The sequence below is a fragment of the Felis catus genome, chromosome A1, assembly GCF_018350175.1.
Source record: "Felis catus isolate Fca126 chromosome A1, F.catus_Fca126_mat1.0, whole genome shotgun sequence".
NCBI lineage: Eukaryota > Metazoa > Chordata > Mammalia > Carnivora > Felidae > Felis > Felis catus.
The window spans coordinates 80,676,879-80,689,427 of NC_058368.1; the positions used below are offsets into that span (position 1 = coordinate 80,676,879).

At 50.6% G+C, this 12,549-nt stretch overlaps 1 protein-coding gene across 10 annotated transcripts in view; it reads left to right on the forward strand.

The window, feature by feature from the left end:
- ARHGEF7 (Rho guanine nucleotide exchange factor 7) overlaps window positions 1-12,549 on the forward strand; it is a 134,076-nt gene that overhangs the window by 101,561 nt on the left and 19,966 nt on the right. For all 10 annotated transcript variants that reach the window (XM_023253241.2, XM_023253248.2, XM_023253259.2 and 7 more), the window contains 7 exons: window positions 3,799-3,937; window positions 4,913-4,972; window positions 5,606-5,752; window positions 6,596-6,682; window positions 8,366-8,444; window positions 8,636-8,775; window positions 11,755-11,979. In XM_023253241.2, the coding sequence (XP_023109009.1) occupies window positions 3,799-3,937; window positions 4,913-4,972; window positions 5,606-5,752; window positions 6,596-6,682; window positions 8,366-8,444; window positions 8,636-8,775; window positions 11,755-11,979 (877 nt within the window). The remainder of the gene's footprint in view (window positions 1-3,798; window positions 3,938-4,912; window positions 4,973-5,605; window positions 5,753-6,595; window positions 6,683-8,365; window positions 8,445-8,635; window positions 8,776-11,754; window positions 11,980-12,549) is intronic.

Sequence of the window (12,549 nt, forward strand, 5' to 3'; positions counted from 1 at the left end):
CCGTCCCTCACCCTCTTCCCCCCCGTCCCTCACCCTCTTCCCCCCCCGTCCCTCACCCTCTTCCCCCCCACCGTCCCTCACCCTCTTCCCCCCCACCGTCCCTCACCCTCTTCCCCCCGTCCCTCACCCTCTTCCCCCCCGTCCCTCACCCTCTTCCCCCCCACCGTCCCTCACCCTCTTCCCCCCCACCGTCCCTCACCCTCTTCCCCCCCCCAGCCCTCACCCTCTTCCCCCCCCCCCCCCGGCCCTCACCCTCTTCCCCCCCCCCCCGGCCCTCACCCTCTTCCCCCCCCCAGCCCTCACCCTCTTCCCCCCCCCACCGTCCCTCACCCTTCCCCCACCCCATGCAGTCTCTAGGTCTCTTAAAAAAAGTAAAGGAGTCAAAATATACTCCTAGTACTATAAAGTTTTGATTTTATGGGACTGTGCTTGATCAGTTGTCCAACACTTAGAGAAATGCTGGTAACACATGCATTTCTCCCCTGTAAAGCTGTCATTTCACCCTCCAGTGTAGGGACGGGTAGGGTAATTGGAGGAGACGGCCATTGCTGAGGAATGAGAAGTGAGGAGAGTGGCACAGGCTCCATGTGTGTGAGACATAAAGCAGTTACAGCCAGAGGGGCCAGACCCTGGGCTCCCAGGCCCTACTTGGGGTCAGCCCCCACCTGTTGGCAAGGACGATGGAGACCTCCACACCCACTGGGTGCCTTCCCTTGTGGGTGTGTGTGCTAATGACGCCATGTGGCAGGGCCAGGTGCCGTTGCTGGGGATTCGGATGCCCAGCCATAGTCCCCTTTCCTCTGTCCTTCCCAGGCCTTTCTGCAGTTGTCCCTCCATTTAAGCTGAGCACAGGGGAGTGGCTGGGAGGATCCTCCTGGGGGCACTCCTCGGCTACCTGCCCCTCCTAGAGGAGAGAAGTCCGTGTGGAAGAAGGGAGGAGGCACAGGTGCTCCCGGGTGCTGCTCATGGCTAACAGAGCCCCATGGTCCCTGGCGTGGACCCTGGGCCACCACCGTGCCAGGTTTCCGTCCTCGAAGTCCCAGGATTTTCCTGACAGAACCATCCTCTGAAGACCTGGGGTTCTGAACACAGATATGTTGACTCATGTCTTGTGCGCACACACACATACCGACACACCACCAGAGAAGGCTCAACAACTTCTTTGGTTTTAAGTTGTATCACCATGAAGGGCTGAGCTACAGGGATGAAAATCATTTTCTTGTCCTTGTAAGAGTGTTGTTTTTATAATTAGGATTAGGTGAAACCTCCCTTTTTTATAATTGGCTTTGACTTTGATAATACCTTCAAAATATGTATATATGTTTCTTTAAAGGGTTGATTTAAAAACCTGTAAATGTATGTATGTATGCGTGTGTGTGTGTGTGTGTGTGTGTGTGTGTGTGTGTGTGTGTGTGTATGGATGGGTGTAGATGGATGGGTGTATGTATGGGTGTGTGTGTGTGTGTGTGTGTGTGTGTGTGTGTGTGTGTGTATGGATGTATGTGTATGGGTGTATGTGTGGATATGGATGTATGGGGGTGTGTGTGTGTATGGATGTATGTGGATGTGTGTATGTATGTATACGTATGTATGTGTGTATATGGTTGTGTGTGTGTGTGTGTATGTGTATATGCATGTGTGTATGGATGTATATGTATATATGTGTGTAAGGATGTATGGGTGTATGCACGTGTGTGTGTGTGTGTGTGTGGATATGTATGGATGTGTGTGTATATGTATGTGTGGGTATATGTGTATGGGTGTGTGTATATATGTGTGTGTATGGACGTATACGTATGTGTGGATGTATATGTGTGTGTGTATGGATGTATATGTGTGTATGGGTGTATGGATGGATGTATATGGATGTGTGTGTGTATGTACGTATATGTATGTATGCATGTATATGGTGTGTGGAAGTATATGTGCGTTTATTTGTGTGTATGGGTGTATATTTGTGTGTATATGCATGTGTGTATGGATATATATGTATGTGTGTATGCATGTATGTGTGTGTATGTCTGTGTGTGTGGATGTATGTGTGTATGCATGTGTATGTGTGTGTGTGTATGGATGTATATGGGTGTGTGTGTGTGTATCGGTGGTTGAATAGGTGGGTAGGCAGGCAGCTGGCAGGTACTGCTAACCACACCGTTGCTGTGTTCACACAGCCCAGTCGTGCGCTCTCACTGCAGTGCAGCATCCCGTGCTTAACCAGGCCTCCTAATTTTTAACCCAATTTTAGGGAGCAGTAGCTTTCTGAAGAAGTCTTGCTTGTGTAGGAAATGTAAGACTAGCTTCATAGTGATTGATTGGTTTTCAACGTGAAGTTTGAAACCATGTATTTCTGAGTTGGTTCAGTTAAGTGAACCGCTTTCCCTGGTAGGTGTGGTCACAGAGTTGATGTGAGGTCACTTGTGGTTGGGTAAGATGCAGGCTGTGCCAGCACCGATTCTTGTCTTGACGTTTCCAATGTGAGCTCTGTTTAGTTGAACTGTAGGAAACTACTCTTGCTTGTTACTTTTGAACTAGCAGTTTCAGGTGCTTTAGCCTAAGTACTGTACATGTTTTCACCAGGAGCACTGAGTGTGGCTGGTGTTCCCAAGAAGCTTGGGTGGTGGGCAGGTGTAGCTGAGTTGGGGAGGAAGGGATGGAGGAGGTGAGGCAGTGGCTGGGTCCCTGAGGTCAGATCAGGCAGCCTGCACTAAGGACTGATGTGCTCTGATATTCTTAGGGATTCTCACATTTTTTGGCTTCATGTATAATGTCCTTCGCAGTGCGACGTGGGGGCTCAGCGGTCACCCTGCTCTTCACAGGGGTGACCTGAGCTGCTGTCTGCTCCTCTCCCAGCCTGTGTGCCCCTCACTCCCCCTGTCTCGAGTGGTGCACAGGGGCAACAGTGAGGAACACAGGTGGGGCTTCTAGCCTGGACCCTGAACGTCACGTGCACTAGGGACACAGGTGCCAGACCTTCAGTCCCCGGCATGAGTCCTGATGCAGGTGACCAAGCGTGATGCTCACAGCTGCACACCGGACCTTCATGGGTCATTCCGGGTGCCGTGGCTGTTGAACTGGAGCATTTGGGGCCAACCTGGAGTGCGTGAGCGTGGAGGCCTCACGAGGGCCTTGCTGGTCACCAGGTTAGATGAGCAGTGTGGTGAAAGTGGCAGGAGTGGGGAGATAGGCAGGCACGGCTTTCAGCTTTTGGATTTCCAGATATGCGTTCAGTCTCCTTATCTACAAGTGTGGTCGCGCTCTACCATGAGGCTAAGTGAGGTGGTGATGTGACCGTGCTTTTGACATTTTCAAGCCTAAGTGGAAGAGTCCGTTACTTGATGGTGCTGCCTCGTGCCTGCTGCTTGCACAGAATGCTTCGGGGCTGTTGGGCGGCCTCCTGTGCAGCCAGGGCATCTGCGCCCCGGTTCACTTCACTGTGGCCGTAAAGCATCTTTTACTTTGTGTCACCATTTCGAGGGACCCAGAGGATGGCCATCTTCTAGCTCAGCTGTGAACGAGGCTTGCTCAGGTGGCCTCCATGAATGGAAGGTGTGGGTTTGCTTAGCGGACCGCCCGTGCCGGGTTATGCCCAGCTGGGTTTGCCCGTAACCAGAGTGATGGCATGAGCCTTCTGGGGGTGTTCACATTTGGTGTCTCAATGTAGCCGGTGCCAGTGTGGCTCTAAGCACAAAGAGCTCTAAGCACCCGTTAGCTGCCCCACCCGGTGCTGCCGGCAGGGCGGGCCTTTCCCCTGTCTGTGTGCGGGCTCTAACCACTACGCCGTCCACTCTCTCCGCTCAGCGAGCAGCTGGGAGAGTTCATGGAGACCAGAGGCGCCAGCAGCCCGGGGATCCTGGTGCTGACCACCGGCCTCAGCAGACCGTTCATGCGCCTGGACAAGTACCCCACGTTGCTCAAGGAGCTGGAGAGACACATGGAGGTACTGCTTGTCGCATGCTGCCGCTCGGGGGCCCTCCGCCCCCGTCAGGGAAGCTCGCCGTCTGTGTCAGAGGCGGGAACCGACAGAAGTGTTTTTGCAAAGGTTTTTAACTTGAAGGATTTTCAAAACGATTTTGTTAAATGGTGTTTTCTCCTTCCCCTCCCTCTACAAAATTACATGTCCTCCTTGATCTCTGTCACCCACGGCTGCTGTTAGAAAAGTCTCCAAAAGCTACGAAACGTTAAGCTCAGATTTAAGTAGCGTTGAGGTGCCCCGTTAGGAACACTTGGTTACAAATGGTAAGCATAGCGTTTATACAGTAATAAGAGTGAAAGAATCAATCCGTTCATGATGGGTATTTATCTTAGTTTTGAAAAGCAGACCGCAAGCCTGGCAGAAACTTGGGTTTAAGTTGCTGTGTATGGGTGCAGGTTGGCGAACTTTCTCTATGTAGGGTGGGCCTGCTGGCTCCCTTCCTTGCCAACCCCCTCTGCTGTTGTGGTTTAGAGCCTCAGCAAGGCCAGTGCTGGGAGGAGGTGCTGGGTCCTGCCATGGGTTTTTGTCTGTTGTTTTTTTTTTTTTTTTTTTTTTTTTTAACGTTTATTTATTTAGAGACCGAGACAGCATGACAGAGCGAGAGGGAGAAGAGAATCTCAAGTAGGCCCCACACCGTCAGCACAGATCTCAACATGGGCTCAATCCCACGAACCATGAGATCATGACGTGAGCTGAAATCAAGAGTCAGAGGCTTAACTGACTGGGCCACCCAGCTGCCCCTGGGCTTTTGTCTTCTAGACCACGGTTTCCCCAAAGTCTACTGGGCCCACAAGAGTACGAATAACACTTCAGTGCTGAGAAGAATAAGACCTATTGTGGGTTGAAAGGGTTGGGAAAGTTTCAAGCCAGTCTCTAGAGTGCCTTTTGAAGAAAACAATTTGCCTCATGAAAGCTAATAGTGTTTTCTTTTATTCAAAGGATTATCATCCAGATAGACAAGATATTCAAAAATCCATGACTGCCTTCAAAAACCTCTCAGTAAGTGACTGGGCGTATTATGATTTTTTCCCTCAGCATTATTATGACAGATGAATGTAGAAAAAGTTATCCCCTAAAAAAGTTAGGTGATGAAAGAAAATGAGAGCGAGAATTTGGGTGTATTCAAATACAAAATAATCACGGTAGTTTATTTACCGTGGTGGTAAATTTGCATGCTTTACTGGGCTGTCGACACCAGAAAATGATCGTTTAACCTTTAAAAAGTCACGACACGATAGTTCCTTATGAAGGTCTTGCTCTGTGGGCTGTGTCTTCGGTGAGGACCAGGTGGTCCTGCTCCTTCACCCTGCTGCCATGCCGCTGGTGTTTCTGGAACATGCCTGACTTACCTCACGTGCAGCATGCACTCCTGGCCCCTGCTCAGTCCTTGTGCCAGCAGAGACCAGTAAAGCCAGAAAGTCTCTTCTTGTCCAGTCTGCATTTTTTCTTCTAGAAGTAGCAAGATCTGCTGTATTGTTCTAAAGCCGTGTCTCTCGTTCCAGAGCTCTTACTTCTATGCCTGTGAATTGAACGCTTTCTCATTCAGCAGATGATGTGTCTCAAAGTCGCGTGGCCGGTAGTTGAGGTTCTGGGGGCTCCCGTACCTCCTGACCGTGGTGGTGTGTGTCCCAGGCGCAGTGTCAGGAGGTGCGGAAAAGGAAGGAGCTGGAGTTGCAGATCCTGACAGAAGCCATCCGGAGCTGGGAGGGAGATGACATCACGACCCTGGGCAGCGTCGTTTACATGTCCCAGGTCATGGTCCAGTGCGCCGGGAGTGAGGTATGCAGGGCAGGAGCGCCACGGCCACGTGCTGTGCTGTGCAGAGTGGCTGGGAACACGAGTGGAGGGTCTCGAGCCTGTGCTCTGAGCCCCACAAGTGTGTGGGGCGTCTTCAGGAACAGAGTGTGAGAAGTCCCCCTAGACAGGCTCAGAGTGCAGGACCGGTTTCCAGCGCACTTGGCATGCGGCTGGAGTCTGAGGAGTCTGCCTGAGGACCCTGCGTCCTGACCCCTGGGCTTCTGTGGGCAGCGTGGAAATGGCAGCTTGGGAAAGGGCCGTCTGCGTTCCTCGTTTTGGTCTCCTTTACGTTCCTGGAAACTTGCGTCCTTTATTGTGGTCTCTCTGGGGCATCCCCCCCCCCCCATTGAAGCAAATGGTTTTTAATATAGATGCTTTTAAATCTTTCATGTAAACTAGGTAAGGTTTACAGCATGGACAAAAACAGTATTGAATTGATTAGGCTTTAAGGGAAGTGCCAGGAATCATTCAGTTGATTTTAACATTTTATCCTACCCTCCCCTCGAGCTTGAAAGGCCCACCTGTTCTTCCCCACAGCACCCAAACTCGACAAGTTCTGTTCTCTCTCAACCATAAAAAGAAAATTTTAGATGAAAAAGAGTTAATGGCAAAGCTGAACTCCTTAACCCAGTTGTTTTTAAAAGATGCTACGTGGGCTGCCAGTGAGTCTGAGACTTTATCATAATTCTGTTTGCATTTAATTTAGCTGATAAAATTTGTTGGAAGGACATTCAGTATGTTTCATAATGCTTAATGTAAATACTTGTTCTCACATCTGTGTGTTTTGAAACAAATTACTTGGATTTGTTTGTTCTTTTACGTTAGGAAAAGAATGAGAGATACCTTCTGCTCTTCCCAAATAGTTTGCTGATGTTATCTGCCAGTCCTAGGATGAGTGGTTTTATCTATCAGGTAAAGTACATTTTCGGTTTACACGTTATTATTTGCTGTGGATCTCAGAATCTGTTCCAGGCTTATTTTGGGTGTGGTGCTGTGTGTATAGATAGTGTCACCTAGTCGAGTATGTCACACTTAGCCTGTTTCCGCATGACTGCAGATGTCCCCGCATTGGTCCTGAGCAAACACGGGGGGCGGGGGGGACCCCAGTGACCTCTGTAGGGCTGCCTCCTAAGGGCACCGACTGCTTGAGGTGACCTGCCCGAGTCCTGTCTTAGTTGCCCCTTCTTTCCTGGCCACCGTGGTGCCCGGTGGGTGCAGTGGCGGGCGGGCGCAGAGCCAGGGACCCTGGCTGAGGCCAGGTGATGTACCTAGTGGTGAGTGATCACGGAACCTTTCTCTAGTCGGTCGTTTTGCTGACACTGAGAAGATGTGCGAGCTGATGTGAGAAGAAAATGCAAAAGGAGAGGTCTGGTGTCTCTGCAGAAACGTAACCTGTGGTGTCAAGTAGCTTCTTTTTCTCTTAATAGCTGCTTCTGTCCTCACTGCCTGTTTTCTGTGACTTAGAGCAGCGTGCTCTCTCCCATGGCTTGTTTCCAGGCCTGGCCAGTCCTCAGTCCTGCATCAGCAGGAGTCCCCACGTGGCACGTTGTTCTGTGTCGTCCTGGACACGTGCACGGGTGGATCCTGAGTTCCGTGTCTGTGGCGTGTGTGTGCCTCCACAGAGAGCTTGGTCCCCAAAGAGGAGGAGGAGTCACACACTTTCTCCAGAAGGAGCACTTTAAAATTGATAAAGCTGATGTGTCTAGTAAACCCAGAAAACCCGTGCCTCCGAGTTCGCGAGTGTGCTGTTGGGCGGGTACCTACCCCGGTTCCCCTGAATCGGCAGCCCCGCCCCCCCATTGTCAGGTGGCCCCACTAAACACAAAGCTGAGTCCTTTCTGCCAGCGCACTCTGGCTTTGTGGTTTGTACCCCGAGAGGCTGGGACCAGCTCTGCTGTGACCTGAGGGAGCAGAGGTGGCCGTTCAGGACAGGCTCGAGGCCCGTGCCACATTCGCCCTTGGTGTTGGTGTCAACGTGCCAGTGAGAGCCTCATGCCACCAATGGGACCCTGCTTTCCTCTTCTGTGCATGGTGGCCTGGGAAGGGCGTCTGAGTGCTGTGACCGTGGTCTGTGCAGCCCGACTCGAATGCCTTCTCTCCGCCGGCCCCGCCCGTGCTGGTCCCCATCTTTGTGCCTTCCATGTGGTGCTCAGCACAACTCCCCACCTCCCCTCTGGCGGACAGCCAAGTGTGGCCCCCGGACAGTTGTTCTTGTCCCAGCTTCCCGTGTTGCCTTCAAACGTGAACTTCCTCTGAGCCTCTTCATGAGGCGAATCAGCGCCTCCTTTAGTTTTTGATCCTGATAGGCCACGTTCTTGGGACCTGGTGTTCACATTCAGAGAAATGTGTCAGCTGGAATTTGCTTTCGTTCTGGACCTTACTGCGGACTCCATTTTCCTTTTATTACAGTGTTATGGTTCCTTATTTGACGGAAAAGTCTGTACTATGCATGCTTATGGCAACAGTCAGCTGTTTCGCTTTACAGGGTGCTGCTTCTGCCATTCCTAAAATTATTAATACTTGTTTTGATAATGGTACGTTCTTTACTAGAAAAGCACTAATTGTTTTTTTTTTGTGGGGGGGGGTCTTTTTTAGGGAAAGCTACCAACGACAGGAATGACAATCACAAAGCTTGAGGACAGTGAAAATCATAGAAATGCATTTGAAATATCAGGTGATAGGCACAGACTCTCTGGCCGCTGTCTGTCACGGTGATGAGTGGCAGCTCACGGTGTGTGTGCACGTTGTGGCTGGACCGTCCGGAGGGCTGTGTTGGAGCGCTGCTGCCCTCTCCGTGGGTGTGTGTGCGCACGCGTGTGCTTTCTGCCCATCTTCCCGCCTCAGTGTGTCTCTCCTCCCTTCCAGGGAGCATGATTGAGCGGATCCTCGTGTCCTGCAACAACCAGCAGGATCTGCACGAGTGGGTGGACCATCTCCAGAAGCAGACAAAGGTCACCTCTGTCGGCAACCCCACCATCAAGCCCCATTCTGTGCCGTCTCACACCGTAAGGACCCCTGTACCTCTCCACGCTGTGGGGTCGGCTGCTGGGGGTGTGGGGGGGGGTAGCAAGTGAGCAGGTGTTTTGAAGCATAATCCGTGTGTGGCTCAACAGTATAAATTCATACCTGTGTTTCTCTGGGGATCCTGGCGAGTCCCTGTCACATAGCTTGTCGCCTCACACCGATGGTGCCTAGATTGTGCCTCTTTGTACGTGGTTTGATGGCAGTTGGCTTGGAAGCTGTTTCTGCTCAGAGGGGGCCTAGGATACGAACTTTCAGGGGGTTTTCACCTAAAACCTCAAGAGCCACCATCCATATGTGTTTTTGTTTTTTCCTGAGAATCTTAACTGTATTCTGTTGTATCAAAAAACAGAAGTATTTATGGTGATCCAAAGGGCTGGGTTGGGGCACCTGGGTGGCTCAGGTCACGATCTCATGGTCCGTGAGTTTGAGCCCCACGTCGGGCTCTGTGCTGACAGCTCAGAGCCTGGAGCCTGCTTCGGATTCTGTGTCTCCCTCTCTCTCTCTCTCTGCTCCTCCCCCATTCATGCTCTGTTTCTCTCTGTCTCAAACATAAATAAATATTAAAAAAACCCCAAACAAACAAAGGGCTGGGGGCACCTGGGTGGCTCAGTCAGTTGGGCATCCACTCTTGATTTCAGCTCAGGTCATGATCGTGGGATCAGACCCTCCACACTGAGAGTGGAGCCTTCTGGAGATTCTCCCCTTTTGCCCCCTCCCCCTCTTGCTCTCTCTCTAAAATAAAAACATAACTAAAGGTCCAGATTCATGTTGAAGGCTTTAAAATGTGGCTTTTGCCTCACTGTTTTAAGAAATCCATTTATCCTCGTAGAGGAGCTAACCAGCTCTTTGACTTTTTAAAAACTTAAACGTTTTGAAGTACCTCAGCACACAGTATCCATGTTTAAAACTTGTCGTTACTGGTGTTTTATGCTTAAGATACTGGTGTGGAATCATTTTCATGTTCTCCTCTTAAACAAAAGTACACACCCCTTTTCACAAATGACCTGTGAGTGCACGGCATTTCCAGGTGGTGCTTTTTTCTCACGTACGCTTTAGGTTGTTGTGATCTTTATTTGCAATTTCCACCATGTGGCTCACTTCTGCATCCACATCCCTACCGTTGCAGTGTTTGCTCAGGAAGAGTGACTGTAGCATAACATTTTTTTAAATGCTTATTTACTTATTTTGAGAGAACAGGTGCACAAGCAGGGGAGGGGCAGAGAGAGAAGGAGAGAGAGAATCCCAAGTGGGCTCTGAGCTGTCAGCATGGAGCCCAATGCAGGACCCAAACTCACAAAACTGTGAGATCGTGAGCTGAGCCAAAACCAAGAATCAGGTGCTTAACCGACTGAGGCACCCAGGCGCCCCTGTAGCATAGCTTTCTGATGAGTTTTATTGTACTAGATTTCTGTCAACAGCTTACAGGTGGAGACTGCTGGTTGGCTTTAGCTAAGGTCGCATTTTGAGTGGCTCTGCCATTTGTAATTTCTCCATACTTGGAAAAAAAAAATGCTAACAATGCTTAGCTTCCCTGGAACTAAAATGATTCCAAAGCTACTCTGTGTGCAGGTGTGTGTGTGCCTGAGAAGTGGCAGTGCTGCTTCATGTTGTCAGCAACACCCTGAGAGCAAACAGTACAAGTCCACGTCAGGGAAGACTTCATGCTCCAGCTGAACCCCGCCAGGGTGCGCCACGCACAGGCTTTGCAAGTGTTAGGCAAGTGTTAGGCGTTCTTCTGAGGGAGTTTCCTCTTGGTGGTGTTGGGTGTCCTCCCTCATACTCAGCAGGGTCCTCCTTGAAGAAGAATCTCATTGTAGCAAAGACCATGACCTCTTCTGACTTCCTTAAGGAGAAACCAATCCAAATATTACTGTGGTGCTGTTGCTAGAAGGGCTGTTGTACCTCGTTTTCTCCGCTTGTGAGTTGTGTGGTGGCCATGTGGCCTGTGACAACACGGGACGCGCCCACGCACGCATGAACCAGGGTGGGCACGTGGTTCCTGCAGGAAGTGTGTTGCGCTGGTCCCAGAGCGCCATGGCATCAGCCAGTGCCAGGCTTCTCATTCGGTGTGTTTCAAGAAGGGATTTCTTCTGAGTGATGACCTCACTCTGTGATTTCCAGCTCACAGAACACTTCGTTCTTTATTAAGCATGGCTTTATTGTTTGGGGTGATTTGAGGTCATGGGCTGGTTTTGAGTATTATTGAACATTTTTGCGTTTAATTATCAGTATGATGGAATATTGACAGGTTTTCCAGGAAAATAAACCCTATTATTCTTCTGAAAAATTAGTTTTCATATAATTTTATTTTGATTAGAGCTGATTTTTCTGAGAAAACAGCTTGTAACTTGTTTTACTCTAGGGATTGGCAAAATTTTTCTGTAAAGAGACAGTAAAATATTTTCAGCTTTATAGGCAATATGGTTTTTGTTGCAGTTGTACTTTTGGTTTTACAGCCATCAACAGAAATGGGCCTCGCTGTGTCCGGGAAAACTTTTTTTTTTGTTGTTAATGAAAACAGACATTTGGCCCTAGTTTTTTGCCTACCCATAATCAGCAGGCAGTAAGTGTGTGACTGGGGAGAATTACTCTCCCCTTCACCACATTTCCCAGGATAAGAAATGCCTGTTCTTGTACAAAATTGTGATCTATGCTACATGGAACACCTTTATGCGGTGTTCGTCCATGACAAACAAAGGTGGTGGTGGGGTGCCAGGATCCGGGCCCCCACATCCTGCCACCTGCCTGCTCCCCCATGCTGACCTGATGCAGAATAGATAGCTGTCCTAGAAGTTGACTGCTTGGGGTTGGAGAGTAAAGAAATGACGGCTTGGGGGTTTTTCAGTGGGAGTGTTTGAGAAGTGGGCAGAACCTCATGGGTCTGGTTGAGAGGCCCCTGATGGCAGCTGTTGTGTTCTGCTCCCTCTGTCTCCCCACCCCCACCCCCACTTCCCCCCCAGCTCCCCTCTCATCCGATCGCGCCATCCGGCAAGCACGCAGACAGCAAGCCGGCACCCCTGACGCCTGCCTACCACACGCTGCCCCACCCCTCCCATCACGGCACTCCGCACACCACCATCAACTGGGGGCCTCTGGAGCCTCCGAAGACCCCCAAGCCGTGGAGCCTCAGCTGCCTGCGACCTGCCCCGCCCCTGCGGCCTTCCGCTGCTCTCTGCTACAAGGAGGTGAGGTCTTGAGCGCAGACGAACAAGAATTTGACATTGACATCTCCGCGTGTTAGGCCAGCTATTCTGTGCTTCATTCTGGTGCATTCAGAAATCCGGAGAATCCCACGTTTCTGTCTGATTCTGTGACATGAGAAAAGTACTGATCACTGGGGAACTGCAGCCTTACCTTGCTGTGCCCTTCACGAATGGCCCTGGCTTCCTGCCTCCTGGACCCATGGAGCCAGAGGGCTCCCTGGGGCTGGCCTCCCGCTCAGCCTGCAGTTACTGTGCACGTCTTGTCATGCTGAGTCTTGCTTACCTCTGTGCTGCTCTGCTAAGGCCATAGGACCCTTTTCCAGGCCTGAGTGAGAGCCACCCGGGGACCCTGCATTTGTCACCAAAAGCTGTTGCAGACAGAGTGCATGCACAAATAAAAGTGGCAGAGTGTGGTTTGTCCTCTACTCCCGAGTTGGCGGGCTGTGCCCTGTGCTTTAACACCAGGCTGCTTCCGCTGAACCTGCTTTCAGGAAAGGAAGCATCTTGAGAAAAAGAAATACTTGAACTTGAGGAATCTGATGATTGCGGCGC